Source organism: Somniosus microcephalus, chromosome 22 (assembly GCF_052327205.1).
Source record: "Somniosus microcephalus isolate GS21.2 chromosome 22, FLI_Smic_1.0, whole genome shotgun sequence".
NCBI classification, from domain to species: Eukaryota; Metazoa; Chordata; class Chondrichthyes; order Squaliformes; family Somniosidae; genus Somniosus; species Somniosus microcephalus.
The window spans coordinates 18496235-18521654 of record NC_141008.1 but is presented as its reverse complement, the minus strand read 5'-3'; the positions used below and the strand labels follow the sequence as shown (position 1 = coordinate 18521654).

Sequence of the window (25420 nt, the reverse complement as noted above, 5' to 3'; positions counted from 1 at the left end):
GCCTGTCCATTCCAATAATCGGGTCTACCTGAAGTCTATTGCAGTCCTCTTCACTATTTGCCAACTTTCTGTCCTAATTTTAACTCAATTTATAAATTCTAATGCTTGCCAACAGACATTAGATTAGATATATAGTTATCCAGTTTATCTTTCTCTCCTCTTCTTGAATACGGCTTTTACATCACCTACTTTCCAGTCCCACAGCACAATTTACATATTTAAAGAGGATTGATAAATTGTGGCCAGAACCTCTGCTGTCTCCTCTTTGACTTCTTTCAACATCTTAAAGCACATGCCATTGGGGTCCAGTGACTTAGTCACCATGAGGTCTATTGTTTTTTTTCAGAATCAATTCCTTTTCTATAGTTAGCTCTGCCAATTGTTCCATATCCTCCTCCAGTACATGTATTCAATCTTCCACTACAATTTATAAAAACTGATGCAGAATATTTAATATCTCTGCCACACCTTCCTTCATCCCCGAGTGATCCTACCTTCTCTCAAATTTTTACTTTCATATTTTTTCATATTCCCCTTTAGTCCTTCACCTCCCTACTAACTAAAGAGGGCAGTACTAAACTGCTAGTCAGTATTTCTAGTACAATCGCAAAGAATTTTGAAGGTACTAGGTAAATTAAAGGGACTTAAGACAACTAATCCCCCAGGACAGATGGCATATTTCCTAGTACACTAAAAGAAACTAGAGAAAAAATTTCTGGGACACTGGCTTCCATCGTGAAACAATCATTGAGCACTGCTGAGGTTCTGCAGAACCGGGAGCATGTAAACTGAGTGTCTGTATTTAAACAGAGCAACATGTCTGATTAGGCAACTGCAGACCCAGCAGCCTAACAAAACAGGTAAAATAATGGAAACAATTCAAAGGGTAGGCTAGAGCAGCATGTCAACTTAACTAGGAAACAGCCAAGATGGACTTAGAAGGGGAAGATCCTGCCTGACAAAGATCCTTGATGACTTTGAGGATGTAACAATAAGGTTGGAATTGGAACTTCCCATGCTACAGTTTGTCTGGACTTTTAGACATTTTTTGACAAAGTTCCACATCACAGAATCTTAATTCATCTAAAAGCTACAGGCATTCAATACAGAACATGTGTAAAAAGATGGATGAGAAAAAGATAGTACGCAAGAGGTCTAATGTCAGATTAGAGGAGAGGCGTTCAGTATCATGGATCAGTGTTTGGGCACCATTCCTGAAATACAAAAATTATTTGCATACCAAAACCGGGTAAAGGGTCTAGGACTAGTAATTATCCCTTCAGACTGATGCGCCAGTTGTTTCCAGTCACCAGCAACTGATCCAGGACAAGAGAGTGTTAGCGAGCTATTCCACCATGGAGGGCATCAGAGCTGAATCTGATGTGCATTTTCCACCAGGAGCCACTGGGTAGTGATCAGGAGTGGGAACCATGGTCTATTTCTACAGTCCTTGTGAGCCCAGGGACCCCAAGGCCAATTATAGTCGCTCTGCTGCCATTCTGACTGAGAAAAGCAAATTCAGTACAAACTAGAGCTTGAACCAGAGATTTCCCAGTTCTACATAGATCACAGACTGCTACCATTTACCTCCAGCTCAGCAAGTCAGTGATCTTTCTTTACAGTGAGGTGAGGTACTCATGTGGAATGATAATGGGCCGGATTTTGCTGTGAAAATAGTGAGGCTAACTGTGCTCACTGTTATTTATGTGCAAATTGGTAAACAACGTCCGACGATTGCACATGTGCAGCTAAACACGGAAATCCGGAAGTTGCTGTCTGAGATACAACATTCCTCCGTAAGCTTCCCGCCATCTGACTCCTCATTCAATGTATTAAATGACGTGATGTTGCTGCACTAACCTCATAGATATGGATTAAACTCACCACAAAAAGTTTGGGCTTGTCGATTTCAGTGTAAGTAGCCTTTTAACGGTATGGTGAGTCTTAATTACTGCCAAACACCCTCTCTGGCACTGAAAATTAACTTTTACATGTGCGGAGTCTAATTCCTTCAGCTTTTAATTACTGTTGGAGATTTTAAATTAAAAAAAAAAACATTTTCTTTGTCTCTTATCTCTCTCTTAATCCAATCTTTCTTTCCTCTCGTTATTTCACTTTCTGTACCTGATTTGACACTAAATTCAATATTCCAACTCTCACTTCCTGGTTCAGACTCTGTGTTGCTCATTAACGATTCTTTAATCTGACTGGTTAAAGAGATACAGTTGGCTGCCCTGTTCTCACAGATGCTCTGTAGAAGGCGCTGCACCTTTTGGATGTTTGGCTGACAGCAACTTGCCGTGAAAATACCCATAGAAAGTCTATGGGCAAGTGCAAGTGTAAATCAGCCGTTCGTTTGCCACTCACAGTAAAATCCGGCCCAATATAATTCAAGTACATGAAGGTGCTTACCTTCATGTTGAGAGTTCCTTTCTCCCACACTCTGGAACACCGAGGCTTTAGTGGAGTTATTCTGGCATATAGGAAGGAGTTTGGAGAAAGTTGTTTCTACAGGAACACAGGCATCTTTATGTATGATCATAAATTGGCCCTGGACTGCTTTTTACGATGAAGTTGTTTTTCTGCAATACTTCCCTGACAATTTTAAATACTGATTTTTAAATCATGAGTGATAGAATCTGGTACCAGATTCTTTCAAGTGAGAGTTGCCATGGAAACCAACACCCTCTGGTTGAGTGTGTACATTCCGTGCGCACTCTTCTACTCTGTTGTTTGAAAATGGCACTCTCGATCAGGCACAAATGTTGCGATGATTTAAAAACAGCCAGGCCGACATCAGAAAACAAGGAAGAAAAAAAGAAAAAAATCGAATTAAGTTTTTTCTGTTAAAAAAGCCAACCAAGTTTAGGACTGATCACAGCTGAAGACTACGTATTAGAAGGCACTCATAATATGAAGGCCAATGAATAAACCAGCGATTTAAACACTGATTCACGTGAGTACTTCAATCAGTTAAGTGTCAGCTCGCCCTATGACGTAGTGGGTAAAGGCACCACCTGCTGTGGTAATGCGTAATACAGGCCCCAGGTTTGAAGGCTAGTCTGTGCCGATTTGACTGATCACAGCAGTTGGTGTTCTAAAGTGGGCCTCAGCATCCCAGTTTGTAAGCTGGGGCTGGGATGGCGGAACCAGCCAGGGGTCCCGTCCCTAATCTTTATCCAATGACCTGTGTGGAAAGGGTTTGTGTGAATGTCAGTGAGGATAGGGTTGTGCTTGGATCTACTGCGATTCGTGGTACGATGACCAGATGATTCACAGTCACGGTCTAGACTCTCACATGAGAAATGGTCAGCATCCTGGAAATAGTGAAGGGCATACGGTGCTGACATAGAAACATAGGAGATAAGAGCAGGAGTCGGCCACTCGAGCCTGTTCCGCCATTTAATGAGATCATGGCTGATCATCCAAATTCAGTACCCTGTCCCTGCTTTCTCCCCATATCCCTTGATCCCTTTAGCAATATATCTAACTCCTTCTTGAATATATTTAATGAATTGGCCTCAACTGCCTTGTGTGGTAGAGAATTCCACAGGTTCACAACTCTCTGGCTGAAGAAATGCCTCATCTCAGTCCTAAATGGCTTACCCCTTATCCTTAGACTGTGACCCCTGGTCCTGGACTCCCCCGCCATCGGGAACATCTTTCCTGCATCTAGTCTGTCTAGTCCTGTTAGAATTTTATAAGTTCCAATGAGATTCCCTCTCATTCTTCCAAACTCTAGCGAATAAGCCTAATCGACCCAATCTCTCCTCATACGTCATTCCTGCCATCCCAGGCATCAGTCTGGTGAATCTTCGCTGCACTCTCTCCATGGCAAGAACATCCTTCCTCAGATAAGGTGACCAAAACTGCACACAATATTCAAGGTGTGGTCTCACCAAGACCCTGTACAACTGCAGCAAGACATCCTTGCTTCTGTACTCAAATCCTCTTGCTATGAAGGCCAACATACCATTTGCTCCTTAACCGCCTGCTGCACCTGTGTGTTTACCTTCAGCGACTAGTGCACAAGGACACCCAGGTCTCGTTGCACTTCCCCTTTTCCCAATCTATTGCCATTCAGATAATAATCTGTCTTCCTGTTTTTGTCACCGAAGTGGATAACCTCGCATTTATCCACATTATACTGCATTTGCCATGCATCTGCCCAATCACCCAAACTGTCCAAATCATACTGGAGTTTCTCTGCATCCTCCTCACAGCACACACGCCCACCCAGCTTTATGTCGTCTGCAAACTTGGAGATATTACATCTAGTTTCCTCTTCTAGATCATTTATATATATCGTGAATAGCTGGGGTCCTAGCACCGATCCCTGCGGTACCCCAATGCCACTCGGAAAAAGACCCGTTTATTCCAACTCTTTGTTTCCTGTCTGTCAACCAGTTCTCTATCCAAAACAGTACCTTACCCCCAATCCCATGTGCTTTAACTTTGCACGCTAATCTCTTATGCGGGACCTTAGCGAAAGACAGGATCATCATGCCCCAGCAATAATGGGCATCTGCGGGACAGCTGTGAAGAGAATGCTGCTTGCAATCAAAGTAATTACATCATTTTAACACCTTCACAAAGAGAGAGAGAAGTTCTGTAATGTACACAAAGATCGTGCAGAGATGTTGGCTTGAATACAAGTGAAAGACAAGCGAGATGGAAGCTTTCAGTAATTGGAATATTAAGAGCTTGTATGTAAAAGACACGTTCCATGATTGACAATAGGGGAGGAGCTTCAGTATTTAAAATGCATTTTTTTGACTGACAGGCGGCGCTTGGTACTCAAAGAGGGAGGTTCACATTGTAACCTATTCACGAATGCAGCAGGCACAGGGATGCATATACGCTTGGATCTTCATAATTAACATGGTTAATACTATTTGTTTATTATGTAACCAATTGGGTAAAGTTGTGGGTAAGTCTAAAACTAGGGGCCATAAATACAAGATAGTCACCAATAAATCCAAAAAGGGATTCAGGAGAATCAAGAAAGTTTGAGTGTGGAACTCGCCACCACATGGCGTAGTTGAGGTGACTAGCATAGAGGCTTTTAAGGGGAAGCGAGATAAGTACATGAGGCAGAAAGGAATAGAAGGATATGTTGATAGGGCGAGATGAAGTCAGATGGGAGGAGGTGCGTGTGGAGCATTAACACCAGTCTGGACCAGTTGGGCCGAACAGCCTGTGCTGTAATTACTATGTGAGTTGACTAAGTGGAAGTTGGGTGGGTTTAATGGCCCACTATGGTCCTCTGTGGACTTGTTCCAGTGCAGCTGGATTCCGTGAGAGTCCTAATCATGCTGTCATTGTGTGATGTGCGTTTACAATGCTTAGCCTTTGAACATTCTGTTTGAATGAGGTTTCAGAGCAGAAACAGTTCCAGTAATTAGAATGCGGTGTAATGATATCTCTAATGTACCAAAAATACTCCCGAAATCATCAGGAATGGCATCAATAGTAAAGATCTGACAAGTGCAGGCAAAGAAAAAGTACCAAGCACAAAATACAATTCCCAGCCACCCTGTGGTGATGTGAACACTGATAGATTCTGTCGGGAAGGAATGTAAATCCTTCAACCCATCACGTGATACTCAGCATGCCCACAGTTTAGTCAGTAGCAATGCAGCCAGTATTCTGGTACTTTCAAATAATAATCTTAGTAAATAAGTACTGGAATCCCCAATTGTAGCAGGAGGGTCCCAGGTTGATCGTCAGTCTGTGCTAAATTAACTGATCTTATTACTAAGTGCAAAGGCAGCAGTGCTTAATTGCTCAAAGTGTGTCTGGGCTAGGAATGGCACGGAGGAGGTAGGGAATGAGTCAGGGTTCCCACTCCCAATCACTATCCAGTAACCCCTGCTGGACAGTACAATTAGGGGACCGAGTCGGGCTTGGCTATAATGGCGCTGACTGTTAAACAATCTGCAAACACATCCCATCTAGCGTCACTCGTCCAGAATGGGAATTTGGGCAAGGTACGAGAGAGTGGGCAGTGTCCATAGGATCATATTCCAACAAGAGTCAACAAGAAGAGGGAGGGGAGGGAAGAGGCGACAAAAGCTTTATAATCTGCATGATAAATATAACGAGAGATCTCTGCTCTTACAGTCTGTTGCCTGCAATTTCCATTGAGGTTCTCCTGATTACCAGCCAAAATTTCAGTGGCAACCCTGGAGAAATGGCGTAAACGGGCATTAACATTGTTTCTCCGGTGTTGCCGTCAAACTCACTCTGATAATCGGGAGAACCCCTGTGGAAATTCTACCGTGTCTTCATCTCAGCCCTTACAGTGTAAAGGGCTTCCTTCCTGTGTATTCATTTAAAAATTAGAATTGGTGCATTCTGCCATAATCAAGTTAAAATTGTTATTAACCTTTACTTTAAGCCAACTCTATGTAACATGCTGAAAAATAAAATTACATAGCACTATAGATCAATTGCTTATTATATATTCTGAGCTAAGACTTGTGAATTTTATCTCCCCAAATTAAGTGCATTTTGTACAAAACACTGCAACTTGAAGAACTGATCAGAGTAGCGAATGTTTAACCAGACTAGCTTTGCACAGTGCAGCCTAATTAAATTATTGCCCCAGGTCATGTCTTATTCTTAAAATGCAGAACATCCTTAAAGCCTGGCTCTGCTGTTTGTTTGACGAGCTCCATTAATTATTCAGTATTACATGTAAAATTATATAATTAAAGGCTGGTATTTTTGCCTCAGTCTATCAGGTTCAACTGGACAGCTTTCTAACGTTTTCCAGAAGCACACGGCAGTAATTAAAATGCAACTGCGAAGTCTGTTCCCTTAAACACTGTCGCAGTTGACGTTTAAATGCAAGGAAACCTGACTTGCTTGCATATTAATCCAGTCAGGACATGGCTGAGAGAATCCTGAATTCTGTCTGGAGAATAACCTGTATAAATTCCAGGGACCCCTCCACTTGTGGGTGTAACCACAGATGGGTAGAGTCGGCGGATGTGGCCTCTCGTGCTTTGGACAGAATGCAAGGGGATAAACTCTACTGTGCCTGCACATGGTGTCTGTGTTTATTTTGCAGCTAATATAATTGGCCCAGATTTTGCTGGAGTGGGGCATCTTGCGGCGTAACACAAGCACATAATCACCGTTAACATGCATAAATCCAGCACATAATTAACACCCCATGCTGCCAAGACCAGCCAAAGGACAAAGCTGCATAAGCATCATTTTTATCCTCACTACTTTGCCAATTTTGACGACCTCCCCTTATCTGAAGGCATTAACCCCTTGTTGGAGGTGCCAGTCACCCTCCAGAGCCTTAAACAAGTCAGGTTAGTGAGTGCCTGCAGGCTATTCAACAACAGGGGTCATCACTGTTAAATCCGACCCCAACTTCCACCGTAGCTTCATTAGGGATTGCTGGACAGCGATCAGAAGCAAGAATCCTGGCCAATTTTTCCAAATATTGCCATTTAGAGCACCCCAACTATGATATATGCTTGTTAACTCAGTACAGACTGGGGACTGGACCTGGGACCTTCCTGGTCTGTATTACTTATCCAGTCGCTACCATCTGAGGCACAGGGGAAACCATCAACAACTCCTAAAATAGAGAAAAGCTTTTTTATATATATATATATAAATAAAAATGTGCTCAGCTAGGTGAGGGATGTTAGTGCAAGTGAACTGAATTCTTCCCATTTCAATCACCCATTGTCAGAATCAAGCACTGCCAGGTCAGGTATAACACAACCTGACGCACTGCAAAGCTCCCTCTTCTCTACACTAACAATGTACCTCAGAAAAGTGTGTCTCCTACTGCACAAGCCTGACATTTTTTTCTATTTCCCGCTCTGTGCTCCTTGGAGTGATATTGCCAATTAGTAACAAATTAGGGACAGTTTAGTGCTGTAGGCTGGACTGAACCAAGGTTGAAGACTGGTTTCTAGCCCCATTGCACCACCCAGTTCTCCCCTCTTCCTTTTTTTTTTAAACAAAAAGGACCCAAGAGACAGCAAGTAAACTGCCATGAATTGGATGTGGTTAGTATTTTATAACAGGTCACAAGCTACAGAAAAACAAAATGTGTATTATAGAGGGAAAATACAGTAGGATACCAACCACATGTGTGTGCAGTGACATTCACTGCGCGTGTGTGTGTGTTTTTTTTATTTGTTCATGAGATGTGGGCGTCGCTGGCAAGGCCAGCATTTATTGCCCATCCCTAATTGCGCTCGAGGTGGTGATGAGCCGCCTTCTTGAACCGCTGCAGTCCGTGTGGTGAAGGTACTCCCACAGTGCGGATAGGGAGGGAGCTCCAGGATTTTGACCCAGCGACGATGAAGGAACGGCGATGTACTTCCAAGTCAGGATGGTGTGTGTCTTGGAGGTGGTGGTGTTCCCATGCGCCTGCCGCCCTTGTCCTTCTAGGTGGTAATGGTTGCGGGTTTGGGAGTTACCGTCGAAGAAGCCTTGGCGAGTTGCTGCAGTGCATCTTGTAGATGGTACACACTGCAGACACATTGCGCTGGTGGTGGAGGGAGTGAATATTTAAGGTGGTGGATGGGGTGCCAATCAAGCGGGCTTTGTTCTGGATCATGTCGAGCTTCTTGTGTGTTGGGGAGCTGCACATCCAGGCAAGTGGAGAGTATTCCATCACACTCCTGGCTTGTGCCTTGTAGATGGTGGAAAGGCTTTGGGGAGTCAGGACGTGAGACACTCGCCACAGAATATCTAGCCTCTGGCCTGCTCTTGCTGCCACAGTATTTATGCGGCTGGTCCAATTAAGTGTCTGGTCAATGGTGACCACCAGGATATTGATGGTGGGGGATTAGGTGATGCTAATGCCGTTGAATGTCATGGGGCGGTGGTTAGACGCTCGTTTGTTGGAGATAGTCATTGCCTGGTGTGTGTGTGTGTGCGCACTGCAAGACAGGCACTGCAAATGGATATTGCATGTGAGCAGCTACTTTTTTTAAAAAAGGGACTGTGATGTTTCCAAATTTACACGAGGTTTTGGAAATAAACTCAAAATGGCCACTTCAGGCTGCTCTGGATTTTAAGCCTGCTTCAGCCTCCACTGTTCCTGTTCCACTTCAGATAAGCTGGGGCACAATGTCAATGAAATTCACTCTACAAAGCATTAACTAAATGAAAACTCCCCTTCTTCAACTGAGCTCGGTGTCTCCTACAGAAAAGGTTCATGGCTGCATGGAGAAGCACCGATTACAGAGCCTAATTATAAATCTGAAGGGATTTTTTCTTTACTTGTGAAATTTGACTGCCATAGAGATTGACTTGTAGAAATGGCTCTGCTTCATGGAAGTGAAAGCCTGAGGTTCCCTGGCTCTCTCCTGGTTATTATTCCAGAAGATGTACAGCAGCGACACGAGTGGCATGTAGATATGTAGAAGGTTAGCTCCGTCCCTAGTGTCTCTTCTTTTAAAATCACACACAAGTGAACTCTTACCTGACATTCATCTGTTTCCTTTTTAATCAGTCAGTCAGACAGGTAAGATGCTCCTCTGTATTCACATGAGGCAGTCTATTCAGTGACGGCTGCAACCAATTCAAACTCCCCTCCCCCCACCCCCAAGGCATTTTACTCTTAGTATTTTAAACAGAAGAAAAACTCATTATAAATGATTTCCAGGGAAAATTATGTTTAGTTAAGGAGTTGTGCAATAGCATGCATAATACATCTGCCACAAAATTTGCTCATTACAGTTGGAAATTCACTTCTTTAAATGTCGGGTGCTTTTTCTGTGGCCATTAAATTGATTTTAAAAATGTGTTCTCTCACTTTTAAGAGAATTGGACATTTCAATGCCAACTGACCCAACAGTTTGGTAAATAATCTGTGGCCTTTTTTGAGCTGACACTCAATTTTCACCCAGATGCCATTAAACCCTCGACTCACATTAACCAGTGAAACTTTTAAAATATGCTGTTCTTTGTTGGAGTCGATGTACGATGTGTGGTTAAAAATTCGTTACAGCCCCTCGAGCACTAATACAGCAGCATTTTAATTACCGAGTTATATAAATAAGCTCATTACACCAGAAAGCCTTCCAATATTGCCACTAATTTGGCAATCTCACGCAATGATAAATGGAAAAAGTCACACTGACTTTCCTGGATTCTGATTTGAACTTACTTTTGGGCGATACATGGGAGCTCGACATTGCATTTAACTCCAATGTCATTGATTGTGAAATGCAAACCCTCTTTCATTCGTGAGCAAGACAGATGTTGCACTTTATAGAATCTATTCTGTAAGAGTAAAACTTGATTCGATTGGTTCGGAGACAGCACATGCTTAAGCAGACACATAAAAATGTTGTCCTGACATTGTAGATTTGTCTCATCATCTCACATGATATAAACTGGAACATTACTGTTCTCCTTACCTCGAAACCTACACCTGGGATTGGGATATTTAGATCATGCAGATAATTCGAAGAATGAAGACAGCCTTACAAGATAGACAAGTCCTTCATTTAAACATCCACACACACACACACGCTAGGAGCATGCATGCAACAATAGTACAATTTAAGAGCGATGACGGGGACAGGTCGCTGCAGAGAAACTGTAGCACCAGCTGTCAAGACTGACCTTGGTTACAGCAGTCAAATCTACATTAAAGTGTGAGGAGCATTTCATGTGACAGCTTTGCAAATACTATCAATTGGAAGATGATTTAGAGGTGAGCAAGCTAAATCACAACCTGGTTAACTGACTTTTCCCTGTAAGATAGTTCAGTGCAGAATACAACCAACCACCCCCTTAGCTACCTGTTGTTTGTCCATCAGTTAGCCGTAGGAAGCGAGATAATCGAGACTTCCAAAGTTGCATCATATGTAATTTGGAGCATTTAGACCATCTATCAAGTGGAAATGATGGTCCATTTTCGATTCATGGGGTGGCAGATAAAACAATGGGAGAACAATCTCAACCTAAATGAATCAGGGAAGCAGCTTTTGGTTGGAACTGGATGATCCTAGGGACTTACCTGACCAGAATATCAAATTAGATATGATTGGTCTGCAATAGAGGCTTGCAATTAATTAACTTGGAGTTGAAACTAAAGCTAATACTAGTTTTCCGTATGAGAAACTGGAGTCCACACAATCCAAGAGGATTGAACATTGAGTAGTGAGAAGTAGCGAAGTAGTTAAGGTCCCACTGGGAAGCAACGAAGGCTTAATTTGGCATGATTTCCAAATAGATTACATAAAAGAGGACAGAGTGCTCTGTTAATAAACCAAACATAAATAGGCCACAATATGAGCTCTATTTATAAAAAAAAATGGAACAAATGCATCTTATAATTTGTGTATGACACTGTGGAATGCTGTAGAAAAAAACTTTTTCCACTGTCGTCATGTAATTAGAAGTCATCCATCAGGAACTGATCAAGGTGTCCAAAGGTGAGAAAGTCTGTTTTCACAGTTGCTGCCTTTCAATACCAGGCCCTCATTCCTCATTTGCAAGGTTTCTGGATTTAATAGTTTTTTCTCCTTCCCAGTGAGAAGAATCTTTCCAACATGATGCTGGGATTTTGCACCCCACCCCCCCCACCCCTGACCCCATTGAGAACCACAGTTTAATAAGGCCACTGGAGTCACCAAGGCAAACTTTGGCTTGCATTTTTTTTTAATTGTATGTAAAGTGTGGGGAATGGAGGAAATACATCTAGAAATCTTTGGCTCCTGGAATAGGAGAGACCGCCCAGCCTGTTGGCAGACAGGACTTTCATCCTCACACCAGAAACATAGGAACAGGAGTAAGCTAATCAGCCCCTCGGGCCTGTCCTGTCGTTCTACTGGACCATGGCTGATCTGTATCTCAACTCCATTTACCCACCTTTGCTCCAATTCCCCCGATACCCTTACCCAACAAAAATCTATCGAACTCAAGTCTTGAAAATTTCAATTGACCCACCATTCATAGCCCTTTACAGGAGCTAATTCCAGGTCTGAACTACCCTGTGTGAAAAAGTGATTCCTGTATTCACTTCTAAATGGCCTGGCTTTAATTTTAAGATCGTGCCCTCTTGTTCTGGATTCCCCCACCAGAGGAAATCGTTTCTCTATAACTACCTTATCCAGTTCCTTTATTATTTTAAACACCTTGATTAGCTCACCCCTCAACCTTCTAAACTCAAGGGAATACAAGCCAGGTTTATGCAACCTGTGCTCAATTTAACCCTTTCATTCTGGTGAATCTCACTGTACCTCTTCCAGGCCAAAATATCTTTTCTGAGGTTTGGTGCCCAAAACTGAATGCAAACAAATCCCCAGATGGATCTTCCACAGGTGAGTGAATCATGAGGTAGCAGAGTCTGCCGCAATATTGTCAATCCCGGTTTCCGATCTCCTGGACTTCTCCGGACATCTAGACTACATTTGAACTACATTGGATTACACTATGTCTCGGCACTGGATTACACTAAGACTTAACTGCTGTGTCTCTATCTCTGAAAAGGTAAAAAGATTTTTACCTTTAAACTTCCGGCTGTGTGTCTGCTGAACTGGTTCTAATGGTTTTTCAGCTCTGCTGGTTTGTAGGTAGCAGCTCCACCTGCTGTCCGGTGATTCGTTCTACTGGTTTTCAGCGTTGCTGGTCACTGGTTTGTGGTTTTACTTTTTCTCCACCGCTTTGATCTACGGTGACCTCCAACTTGCGTCAATTTAGCCATCATCTTTCTGCACCGCTACTGACACTCATTCCTACAGCAACAACCTCCATCCTCGAACTCTCTACCCTTCAAATAGCTTCTGGACTTCACTCGCCTGCTTTGGACAGCGGTTCGTCGATGCTCCGCACCAGCCCATCCTGCTCACGTCGACTTTGTCCCTCCATGGAACCTCTGACTTTGACCCTGGTCTTCCTACAATTGTCCCCAACCTACTCCCTGCTACCAGGAAATATGTATTCCATTAATTATTACATTTAAACAGGCCTGTGTAACCTGAGCTTTTCCCGTGTCCATTCGCGTGCGCACTTTAGCTGCCGCTCCGGACCCAAGCCATTCCACTTTCCCCCCCTATTTTCCTTCTCTCCCTATCCCTCCCTGACCGCACTCTCCTGTCGTCGTGCCTCCTTTCATCTCTCCTCTCTCGGATACACTGCCCTCCCAAATCCCTACCTCAATCCTTCATTACTCTTCGACCTTCCTACTCTCCTGCCGTCGTCCCAGGCTTGACTCCCTCTTAGATAAGCCCACAGCTTCTCTCTGTGCCTCTCTTGGCATCCTATGAAGGACCCATCGAGGCACTCGTCACTGCTGCCTTATGAGGAGCAACCCCAACTGTCCCATCCTACTCTCTCGCCGACCTTCGCGCCCAGCGCGCCCACAGGGGGCAAATCTTGCCAATCTCCTCCCCATCCAACTCATTCCCCCCAGCGCTGACCCTGTGGACGCTGGCAATGGGTCAACCATCACTGACCCGCTCCACATCTCCCCCCAGAATGTCCATTCACTTGCGAACAAGGCCCTTGCCATCCATGAGCTTATCGTGGATGACTGCATCGATATCATGGCCCGGATGGAAACTTGGTTGAGGGGTGATGACACCTTACCCTTAAATGAAGCCTCCCCACCTGGCTATACCTTCCACCACTTGCCCCGCTCAGACCGCCATGGTGGCGGTGTAGCTCTCATCACCAAATCACACCTTGGTCTGTCCCCCCCCCTATTCCTCCAGCAGTTTCCCCTCCTTTGGGCATCTCACCTTATTCCACCCCTCTCACCTCTCATTTAAAATTCTTGTTCACTACCGCCCACCCAAGTACTATAAAAATGTTATTACTGAGATATCTTCACTGTTCTCCTCCCTCAGCCTCTGCACCGAACGACTCATCATCCTCGGTGATTTCAACCTTCATCTCAACTCTTCATGCTCTCTCTCGTCTGAGTTCACTAGCCTCCTATCCTCCCTTAATCTCTCCCTCCATGTAAACTCCCCAACACATATTCACGGCCACCCCCTCGACCTTGCCATCTCTCGTGGCCTCACTACTCCCATCGTGTCAATTGCAGATAAGCCCATCTCTGACCATGTCCTCGTATCGCTCTCCACCCACATCACCCTTCCACCCACCCACCCCCCCCGCCGCAACCCTACTTCCTTCTGTGTCCGCCCCAGAAAAAACTCTTCCCAACTGCACTTATGAAATCCCAACTGTCCAGCCTCTGGCCCTCCATTCACCGTGACATTTCTGCAGCTACCGATCTGCTCAACCACACCCTCACCACTATCTTTGATGCCCTTGTCCCTACTAAAACAATTACCCTCTCTCACCCTGGCCATTCCCCCCGGTACGGCTCTCATCTTCGCTCCCTTAAGCCCAAGGGACACAGACTCAAACGGATATGGCAGACAACTGGTTTATCCATTCACCGCCCAATCTGGCTGGACCACATAAAGCATTATCGGGCCCTGCTCTCGTCTGCCAAAATTGCTCACTATTCCAGAATCATTAGGAATGCAAAGATAAACCCCAGCTCCTATTCACTACTGCTAACTGTCTTCTTAAGCCCCTCTCCTCCACCCTCACCTCCGACAACAAGTGTGAGGAGCTCATGGACTTCTTTGTCTCTAAGATTGAGATCATTCTTCAGCTGCCTCTGCCACTTCCCTTCCTTCCCCTAGCCCACCAGGCCAAACTTCCTCTAAGGTGCCCCCCTGCTCGAGCCCTGAACTCACATCTTTCTCCAGTTTCTCTCCGATCTCCCCTCATGACCTCTCTGTGCTCATCTTGTCTATGAGACCCACTTCCTGCTCCCTCAACCCTATTCCCACTAAACTGCTGACCACCCAACTTCCTTTTCTGGCTCCCATGTTAGCTGATATTGTTAATGGTTCTCTCTCCTCAGGTACTGTCCCCCTCTCCCTCAAATCTGCCGTCATCACCCCTCTCCTCAAAAACCAAACCTTGATCCCTCCGTCCTTACAAAGTACCGTCCCATCTCCAACCTCCCTTTCCTCTCCAAAGCCCTTGAACGTGTTGTCGCCTCCCAAATCCGTGCCCATCTTTCCTGCAATTCCATGTTTGAATCCCTCCAACCAGGTTTCCGCCCTTGCCACAGTACCGAAATGGCTCTCATCAAAGTCACAAATTACATCCTTTGTGACTGTGACAAAGGTAAACTATCTCTCCTCGTCCTTCTTGACTTGTCTGCAGCCTTTGGCACGGTTGACCACTCCATCCTCCTCCAACGCCTCTCCACCATCGTCCAACTGGGTGGGACTGCACTCGCCTGGTTCCATTCTTATCTATCCAATCGTAACCAGAGAATCACCTGCAATGGCTTCTCTTCCCACTCCCGCATTACCTCTGGTGTCCCCCATGGATCTATCCTTGGCCCCCTCCTATTTCTCATCTACATGCTGCTCCTTTGCGACATCATCCGAAAACACAGCGTCAGTTTCCATATGTACGCTGACGACACCCAGCTCTACCTCACCACCACTTCTCTCAACCCCTCCACGGTGTCTAAATTGTCAGACTGCTTGTCTGACATACAGTTCTGGATGAGCAAAAATTTTCTCCAATTAAATATTGAGAAGACCAAAGCCATTGTTTCTGGTTCCCGCCACAAACTCCGTTCCCTAGCCACTGACTCCATCCCTCTCCCGAACATCTGTCTGAGGCTGAACCACACTGTTCGCAACCTTGGTGTCATATTTGACCCTGAAATGAGCTTCCGACCACATATCCGCAGGATAACAAAGACCGCCTACTTCCACCTCCGTTACATCGCCAGTCTCCGCCCTCGTCTCAGCTCACCCGCTGAAACCCTCATCCATGCCTTTGTTACCTCTAGACTTGACTAGTCCAACGCACTCCTGGCTGCCCTCCCACATTCCTCCCTACGTAAACTTGAAGTCATCCAAAACTCAGCTGCCCGTGTCCTAACTCGCACCAAGTCCCGTTCGCCCATCACCCCTGTGCTCGCTGGCCTACATTGGATCCCGGTTAAGCAGCGCCTCGATTTCAAAATTTTCATCCTTGTTTTCAAATCCCTCCATGGCCTCACCCCTCCCTATCTCTGTAATCTCCTCCAGCCCCACAACCCCGTCCCACCCCCCGCCGAGATATCTGCGCTCCTCTAATTCTGTCCTCGAGCATCCCCGATTATAATCGCTCAACCTTTGGTGGCCGTCCCTTCTGCTGCCTCGGCCCTAAGCTCTGGAATTCCCTCGCTAAACCTCTCCGCCTCTCTTTCCTCCTTTAAGACGCTCCTTAAAACCCACCTCTTTGTCCAAACTTTGGGTCACCTGCCCTAATTTGCCCTTAGGTGGATCGGTCAAATTTTTTGTCTTAAAATACTCCTGTGCAGCGCCTTGGGGTGTTTTACTATGTTAAAGGCGCTATATAAATACAAGTTGTTGTTGGGCAAGATCCAGGTCCACATTTGCTGGTGGGGAAGTCAAATCTTTTAGTACTGGGTTCCAGTCTAGAGGCAGAAAACCTGTCTGCTGGGTAGTTTGGAATACTAGATTTTGCATGCTGCAGTCAAGAGTTCTCATAATTCAGGTCCTGAACTCTATGGAGCATCTGTTGGCGTGACAAGATGAGTCAATCATGCAGGTACTGATAAATGTGAAGGTGCTGCATCTCGAGATGATTACAACTACAGATAGGCACTTTGTAAAAGCCTCACGTGCTGCAGAGAAGTCAAACGACAGAACTTTGTACGCATAACTTTTACCTTTGAAACAGGAGCTTATGATGATGCTATAGTGATATGGAAATGGGCATCTTTCGGTGCTCGACATCCCCTGGGCACACTGTTCCATAATCGGACATATTATTACTCATACTGAACTTTTCCTCCATGAGGAACTGTTCAAAACCCTGAGGTTTAGTAGTATGTAATAGATGATGAATATCTGGAGCACTCCCCACTCAGGGTGAACTTTTTCCACTTATGCCCAAAATTAATAATTTGTTAATCTCTGTGAATTTTCCACCATCATGATAAAGTTCCATAAATAATCTCATCAGATCACCCCGCACAACTTCAAGAGTGTGCTCATAAAGTGGAGAGAATAGTATTCTGGGGCTACAGTGCAAAACTGCCCTTAATTTGGTATTCATCGGCAGCTTCAGATAGACTGTAGGATAGCAGGTGTGAGAAATGGAAATAATGTCAAACTGGTACAGTGGGAAAAGAAAAGAAATACTTCCACATATATATAGCGCCTTTCATGGCCTCAGGATGCCCCAAAGCATTTTACAGCCAATTAAGTACTTTTGAAGTGGAGTCACTGTTGTAATGTAGGGAAACGCGGCAGCCAATTTGCGCACAGCAAGGTCCCAAAAACAGCCATGTGATAATGATCAAATAACCTGTTTTAGTAATGTTGTTTGAGAAATAAGTATTGGCCAGGAAATCAGGGAAAACTCCCCTGCTCTTCTTTGAAATAGTGCCATGGGATTTTTTTTACGTCCACCTGAGAGAGCAGACTCAGGTTAACGTCTCATCTGAAAGACGGCACCTCGAACAGCCCAGCACTCCTCCGTACTGCACTGGAGTGTCAGCCTAGATTACGTGCTCCAGTATCTGGAGTGGGACTACAATCTTCTGACTCAGAGGTGAGAGCGCTACCACTAAGCGACGGCTGATGCCAGAGTAGTGCTTTTCTGAGATTGCAACAGAGGTGCCTATACCATCCAGTGGAACTCTGGAACACTCTCCCTCAAAAAGGTGTTGAGGTTAGGTCAACTGAAAAAAAAAATCTTTCTCGGTTTTGAATTTATTAGGCATGGGTATCAAGGGATATGGAGCAAAGGTGGTTAAATGGGGCTGAGGTACAGATCAGCCATTATCTAACTGGCAGGCAGAATAGGCTTGAGGGGCTGAATGGCCTGCTGCTGTTCCCATCAGTGTCAGTGTCGAACACTTCCAGGTAGAAGGAGCTTTGCTTTGCATCTAACCACGATATATTTGACCTGGAGTACTGGACATGGAAATAGAAAGTGTGCCATTCCACAGCATAAAATGTTATTTCTTTCTAAAAATGTATAGAATTTGTGTACTCGCTGTTGGGCAGGGCCCAGAACCCCATAATCGTCATCCATTGATGATGTACAGCTTAGGAATGCAGTGGGTGCTAATATTTAGGGTACAATACACTACCTGATGCAGTACAGCACTAAACCTAGTGCAGCTTGTATTCCACTCTGACTTGCAGATGCAGCCCAAACCCTAAAAACCCATAAAGCAGTCACAGAGAGTTTTATTTCTATTTACAGTGTATTCTTTAACTGCTCACTAATCTATTTCCCTCAATGATACTTAGCTGAAAATAAAAAACCAAGTGCACTTTATTGCTGATCTCCACAGCACATTGCCATAATAGTTAAGTGAATTAAGTAATTAGAAAATGATGAATGCGTTAGATACCCATTCAGTGCAGTGGAAAAATAAAAGCTGATCCATGGGTATTTTGTAATGCAAATAAATGCACATTCCTTTGTCCATTATTACTGTTGCATTTTGGTTGTCTCTATGTGTGGTATCTGATTCTCAGCAGCCCTGAAGGAGGTTCTGGGGCAGGGTGCATTTACCATTGAGAAAACTACAGGAACTCACTGGAAAATCCATTATGGGCCATCAAGACAGACGATTAGGCAAAGGTAAGTGAATGAGTTACAGCTTCCTGGACGCTGCACGTTCCCCACCCACCACTTCATTTTCTCCCTTCTCCTCGTGCTTGGGTAGAGTTCCGAGTGCCTGGTCATTTTCTAAAACCTTGCACCCGTAGCCATTTTTCATGTTCAGATCTAGAGACGGAGGATCAAGCAAGCTATTCAATCCTGGGAACCACCACACCCAAGCTTAGTCCCTGCCTCACTCAACATCGTACACACATACTTTCCAGCAAGGGGTTACTCGGGAGTGCTGAGGTGCACAAATCCTAGCTCATTTTCCTCTCTCTAGCCCAGAGATGCTGAAGGCAACTGTGGAGCCCTAATGCCACCCTGAGTCCTCTGGATTTTACTAGTGTGCCCAGAAATCAGAACCCTCCTTTAGGTACATCATTGTCTAATAAAAAATCTCTGGACTGCGATGCACACCCTTACCGTGTAGTTAGGGTTTCCAGGTTGAATGCGCAGTTCTGCCAGCATCCAGATCCCATTGGTCAGCTTCAAGGATTGGTACAACATGTCCTGCCCCTCCACGTTCCTCTTTGCAATGGTAAACACGTTGCTATTCTGCAATTTATTGGACACCATGTCTGAAAAGAGAAATGACATAGCACTGGTGAACACAGAAGCAACTTCACTAGTTACCATTTTGTTTCTTGAATCAGCAGCTATTCCTTGACTGCTCATTGTTGATTGGTTGTTTCCATATGACCTTTGGAGTTCTTCATTGGTGAATTTTTATAGCTGCTTTTGATTGGTACATTTCATAAGTATTCCGTTATGTTAATGTTTTATAGGAAACACGAGCCAATCAGGTGCAAGTGAGGTGCAGAGATTTGCATGTACAAGTCTACTATCCAAATTGTGGCCGACAAAACAAGAACCAGATACAGGACTGTGATATCATACATTGGCTGGAATTCTATTGCCTTGCTATGGATAGTGTGAAGTCCGGAACGACGACTGATGTTTAGCTGCTAACTTGGCCATTGCTCAGGTACCTCTTGTGGGGCAGTGGTATAAACAGAAAATGAGGTAATTGTAGAGGAATACAAGCTCTTGGTCAATTAAAAGGCAGGAGTAATGGATTGTAAACTTTAGGCTCCAGGGCAAGGACTGTCTTTCTCTTTTATTTTTAAAAGATTGTTTTGTATCTAACACAAAGTGTGGCACTTTGAAAGTGAATTATAGACTGTGACAGGTGCAAGACTTCCAACAGTGATCCTACATACTAATAAGGAACCTTTAAATTGAACCTGCATGCTAAAACAAATCCAAAAATCACGAATTCCCCATTTGAAAGACTTGCCGTACACTATTACTTGAATAAGCGGCCTGTTCCTAGGCATCTCAGCTTTTTGCACCATTCACTACAAAGTGCGGCAGAAGCGCAAGTTGACTCTGTTCCTCTGACCTCCCTGGAGGATATAACCGAGCTCTGCTTTCTCTTTCCTGGAATATCAGCTGAGATCAGAAAGGGAGTCTGAGAGAACCATTACGTTGAACCTTAATCCGAAGAGCTCACAACATTGTGTATTAGTGCACTAAGGCAAAATGCCAATGGATAGAATACTTAGTTCTCATTCCCTTTCAAAATCCTGACATTTGCAACATCTACCATGGAATTGTGGCTGCTGTACGATACGATTATGCCCAAATCTATGTGTTTTTAAAAAGAAACAGTGGCATTTTGCCTGTAACAATAAGTGGCAAATGGTTGCAGTGTTCCTGTACTTAAATTGTGATGTGAACGGGGTGGCACGACTAAATTTCTTCGTAAAACCACGACCATTAGCAGTTATATCAACATCACAGGTTATGGTAGCTAGTGCTTCTATATTGCCATCCCAAATGTGTTTAAATTCTCCTTCACATCTTCCAGCTTTATTATAATTTAATACAAACCTCTCCTGCTTGGTTTTCATCTTTCCTTCATCCTTCACCACTCCAGCTATCTTGTAACTGACTGTGAGCATGCTGCAGATATATTAAACCTACTCGGCTCTGTTGTGAGCTACTTCTACTTGTCTGGCCTAATGCAGATTTAAGCGCTTTGTTTTACAGTACATGTTCCCATTTTAACCAAGCCACTTACAGCTCGGCTGCCATTTCAGTTATTTAACAGACCTATGTGTATAAATCTATATACAGCATATTGTATATACAAAACCGAGTGTGACAAAAATAGAATTTCTGTCCTCTGAGGCATGTAATCTTGTGTATATATCATTGTGAAGTTATGGTGATCACAAGATGGATGGCAACTGTTTAATTGGAAAGAAAAACATCTCAAATGTTCGGACGCTTTGCCTGGCTCATAGCAACAGAACTCTCATTTATTGGACTGTTTCTTGCATCCCTCCTGTGACCTCGACTCGTCATCTCTCCTTGTTCTCCCAGATCAATCTGCAATATTCAACACTGTCAATCACACCATCCTTATCCACCGCCTATCTTTTGCGGGATATTGTTTGGTTCCATCCCTTCCTGTTAATGCAGCCATGGCACCTCCAGCAATGATTTCTCCTCCCAAAGATCCATCCTTGGCCTCATCTACCCGATACCTCCCAGTGGTATCATTCACAGCCACAGGGTCAACTTTGACGTGTGCTGATGACACGCAATTTTACCACTCCACTACTTTCCGCAACCCTAAAATCTCCTCTGTGTTGTCAGACTGCTTGTCCAACATTAACTTGGGGAAGAGCCAGACTGCGTCCAAGTGAACAGTGGAAGGACCAAAGCCATCAGACTGAAGCCATCATTTTTGAGCCCCCACCAAAAACGCAGCTCTCTTGGTACTGACTCCATCCCTTTCCCTGGATGCTCCGCTCAGGAATCTCAGTATTCTGTTTGATGCAGAGCTGAGCTTCAAAACCCATGTCCTGTCCATCATCAAAACCATTTATTTCCACCTTCGCACCATCTGCCTCTGCCCCCATCTCATCCTCACCACTGCCAGAAACTCTCATCGATACCTTCATCATCTCCAGACTCTATTTCTTCAAAGCTTTCCTTGCCAGCTTCCCACTCTCTACCCCCCATGAATTCCAACTCGTCCAAAATTCTGCCACCCGTATCTTATCCCTCCTCCCTCGCTTCTGGTGGCAGAACTGTCAAATGATTGAACCCAATCCTTTGGAACATTCTCTAAAGCCTCCCCACCATCTCTCCCCCTTTAACAAGTCACTATTCCATATCCTCCACTTAGACTTGATGTCTGTTGCTTTCTTCTGTTTTTTTCTCCATTAACACTTTTTTTGTACTGAGGGAGTGCTGCACTGTCAGAGGTGCCACCTTTCCGATGAGACGCTAAACCGAGGTCCCGTCTGCTCTCGCAGATGGTAAAAGATCCCATGGCACTATGTCGAAGAAGAGCAGGGGAGTTATCCCCGGTGTCCTGGCCAATCCCTCAATCAACCTCACTAAAAAAAAATTATCTGGTCATCATCACATTGCGGTTTGTGGGAATTGGCTGCTGCGTTTCCTACATTACAACAGTGACTACACTTCAAAAGTACTTCATTGGCTGTAACGTGCTTTTGGACGTCCCGAGGTCATGAAAGACGCTACAGGAAACTTTCGATTAACCGGCCCCTAAATAACCGGAAATGTCGGTTCAGGTAACTTTTATTACTTGCACAGCAACAAATGGAGGAAGGCAAGGGTGTGGCTGCAGCTGTTGCTAAGCTACAGAGACGCTTGCAACTTGTGGACGTTGTTCTGAAGCACAGGGTTTGTTGCTTTATACGGCGCTCTCAGCTCCGTATCTTTTACTATAGCGTTCGGTTATCCGGAATTTTTGATGAACCGGCACCACGTCGGTCCCGTCCGTACCAGATACCAGAAAGTTTCCTGTATATAAATGCAAGTCTTTCTTGCATTCTCTTACAATAAAAGTAAGTTGTTTCTGTCGTTATATACATGTATGTGGTCTCCTCTGAGGCATTTTTAAGGTTGAAGAGCCCTAGCTCATCGAATTATACCTCAAAATTCTCTGAAACTTGGATTAGCCTCGTTACTGTCCTCTGTACTGCCTCTCAGACCAGAATTCTTAACTGTACTCTCGGTGCAATCTGTTAGCTTTTGGGGATTTGAATACAACTGACCTGGCAGTATAACCCAGCATCCTGTTTGTTCTTATTGTCACTTCACACTGTTTAGACTCGGTGAATGACAAGTGAATCAACAACCCAGGGCTCTTTCAAGTTCTCTTTCGCAATAATTAAACTGTTAGGTTCAAATTGTGAGAGTGAAGCTAGTTATCAGAATGAGGCAGAAAGATATCAACTCCACCCCTCTGGGACTTGGTGGCACAGTGGCATAGCACAGAAGCATTTCATCTCTGACAGCTGGTTTTGAATCAAGTCCAGACTGACGTGATAAAGGTCCCCTCTCTGCTGGGTGTAAGGGTTCATATGTTCAGTCGTTTTCAGCCCAATTGCTAACAGCCTTGGGACCACAGCACAAACAGCAAATTATTCAGTGCTTAACTGGCAACTTCACTCAGAGAAGGCACAGGAATGGCTGGTGTAAAATGGATAAATTCACACTGATGTCCCTCCTTCAAAGAATGAGAACCTTGATGGATCAGTGTGTAGGTACACCTGCCAAATGCGGCAGTGAGCCATACATATAGGGGAACTTGGGTTGGATCCCTGATCTGTACTGAGTTTGCTGATCTCAGCAGGGTGGCACTGCAATGGTCTTCAATGCTTCAGGGGTAGCAGTGGGAAACCTGCCAGGCTTCTCATCCCTATCCAATGACTTCCTGCTGGAAGCTATTTGCGCAACAGAGATCAGACTCAGCGGTAATGCCCCCCGTGACTGAATAGCCTGCTGACGCTCACTGTCTAGGCTCACAGATGGAGAACAGCCACTTGGGGCGAGGTACCAGAGGGTTGTCAGCAATGTTCCTGCTAAGCTGCGTGCGTGCATGCGCGGCCGGGCAGTAATCTGCAGGGTACCGCACAGGCTGCTCACAAGCTCGTCCAGTTGAAATACCGCACACGCGCAGAAATTAAAAGTGACCGCGCATTGAAATAAACAGGCCGCACACAACAAAGACAATTTACAGGGAACATTGGCCATCAGCCCCTCTGAAACCGCACCAGAAAAGGGGAACAAATATTTTCAGTCAGACCCTGCAATAATTGCAAAGACAATCACACAAAGATTTGCCCCTTATATAATTAGACAAAAAGCAAGAGCAGGGAATGATTTCAAGGTAACTCGGGGAGAGTATGTGACAATCATAAGCTACTTAAAGCCATCAGAGCCCCTCAATTACATTACAACGGGTATCTATTGTTCTCCTAATACTGTATTGCAGGCAAAAAATAAATAGCAATTCATAACTGAAATAACACAGTTAGAAAGTCTTTTGATGCTGCCTACTCTTGATCCCTGATCCTGCTTTCTAGAAAATGAACAGGCCTCTTAGGAAAGAAAAGCCAAAGTGATGACACTAATGCAGTCTTTGATGCTTTCGGATTTCAAGCATATTAAAAAAAATCCCCGCAGAGGTGATTTAGAGAGCCTGTTCACAATGAAGCAGCTGTCTGGAGATGATGGTAGCAAGTACAGGGACCATCATAGACATCGGGGAAAACATATGAAGCTAATTCATTGTATACTTGAATTAAAAGGAAAATTCTCACTATATCTAGTGCACTTGTCATTGCTGAAGATACTGCAAGGGACATATGCAGGCTACACACGGGGTGGGTCTGAGGGGGAGGGGGTACCGCCGTATGAGGGGGAGGGGATACCGCCGTAATATGCAGGTGCAGCAAGCAGTTAGGAAGGCAAATGGTATGTTGACCTTCATTGCAAGAGGATTTGAGGACAGGAGCGATGATGTCTTACTACATTTGTACAGGGCCTTGGTGAGACCACACATGGAGTACTGTGCGCAGTTTTAGTCTCCTTACCTAAGAAAGGATATACTTGCCATAGAGGGAGTGCAGCGAAGGTTCGCCTGACTGATTCCTGGAATGGCAGGACTGTCGTATGAGGAGAGATTGGGTCGACTAGGCCTGTATTCACTAGAGTTTAGAAGAATGAGAGGGGATCTCATTGAAACGTATAAAATTCTGACAGGGCTAGACAGACTGGATGCAGGGAGGATGTTTCCCCTGGCTGGGAGGTCGAGGACGAGGGGGTCACAGTCTCAGGATACGGGGTAGGACATTTAGGACTGAGATGAAGAGAATTTCTTCACTCAGAAGGTGGTGAATCTGAGGAATTCTGTACCACAGAAGGCTGTGGAGGCCAAATCACTGAATATATTTAAGGAGATAGACAGATTTCCAGACACAAAAGGCATCAAGGGGTATGGGGAGAGCGTGGGAATATGGTATTGAGATAGAGGATCAGCCATGATCATATTGAATGGCGGAGCAGGCTTGAAGGGCCGAATGGCCTACTCCTGCTCCTATTTTTCTATGTATGAGGGGGAGGGGCATCGCCGTATGAGGGGGAAGGGGTATCGCCGTATGAGGGGAAGGGGTATCGCCGTATGAGGGGGAGGGGTATCGCCGTATGGGGGGGGGAGGGGGTACCGGCGTATGAGGGGGAGGAGTATTGCCGTAGGAGGGGAAGGGGTGTGTGCTGACACCAGCAGTAGGGATAGGCCAGGGTAGGCTGGTGCAGCCACAGCAGGCAGGGTTTGCAATGAACAGTAATGGGCTGTTTGCACACAGGATTTTAAATGGACAAGTCTAGGCTGTTTGCTCATAGAATTTTACATGAACAT

At 44.8% G+C, this 25420-nt stretch overlaps 1 protein-coding gene across 1 annotated transcript in view; it reads right to left on the bottom strand.

Moving 5' to 3' along the window:
* ap2b1 (adaptor related protein complex 2 subunit beta 1) overlaps positions 1 to 25420 on the bottom strand; it is a 253409-nt gene that overhangs the window by 11298 nt on the left and 216691 nt on the right. Inside the window, exon 21 of the mRNA XM_085964236.1 lies at positions 19099 to 19253. Coding sequence (XP_085820362.1) covers positions 19099 to 19253 — 155 coding nt within the window. The remainder of the gene's footprint in view (positions 1 to 19098; positions 19254 to 25420) is intronic.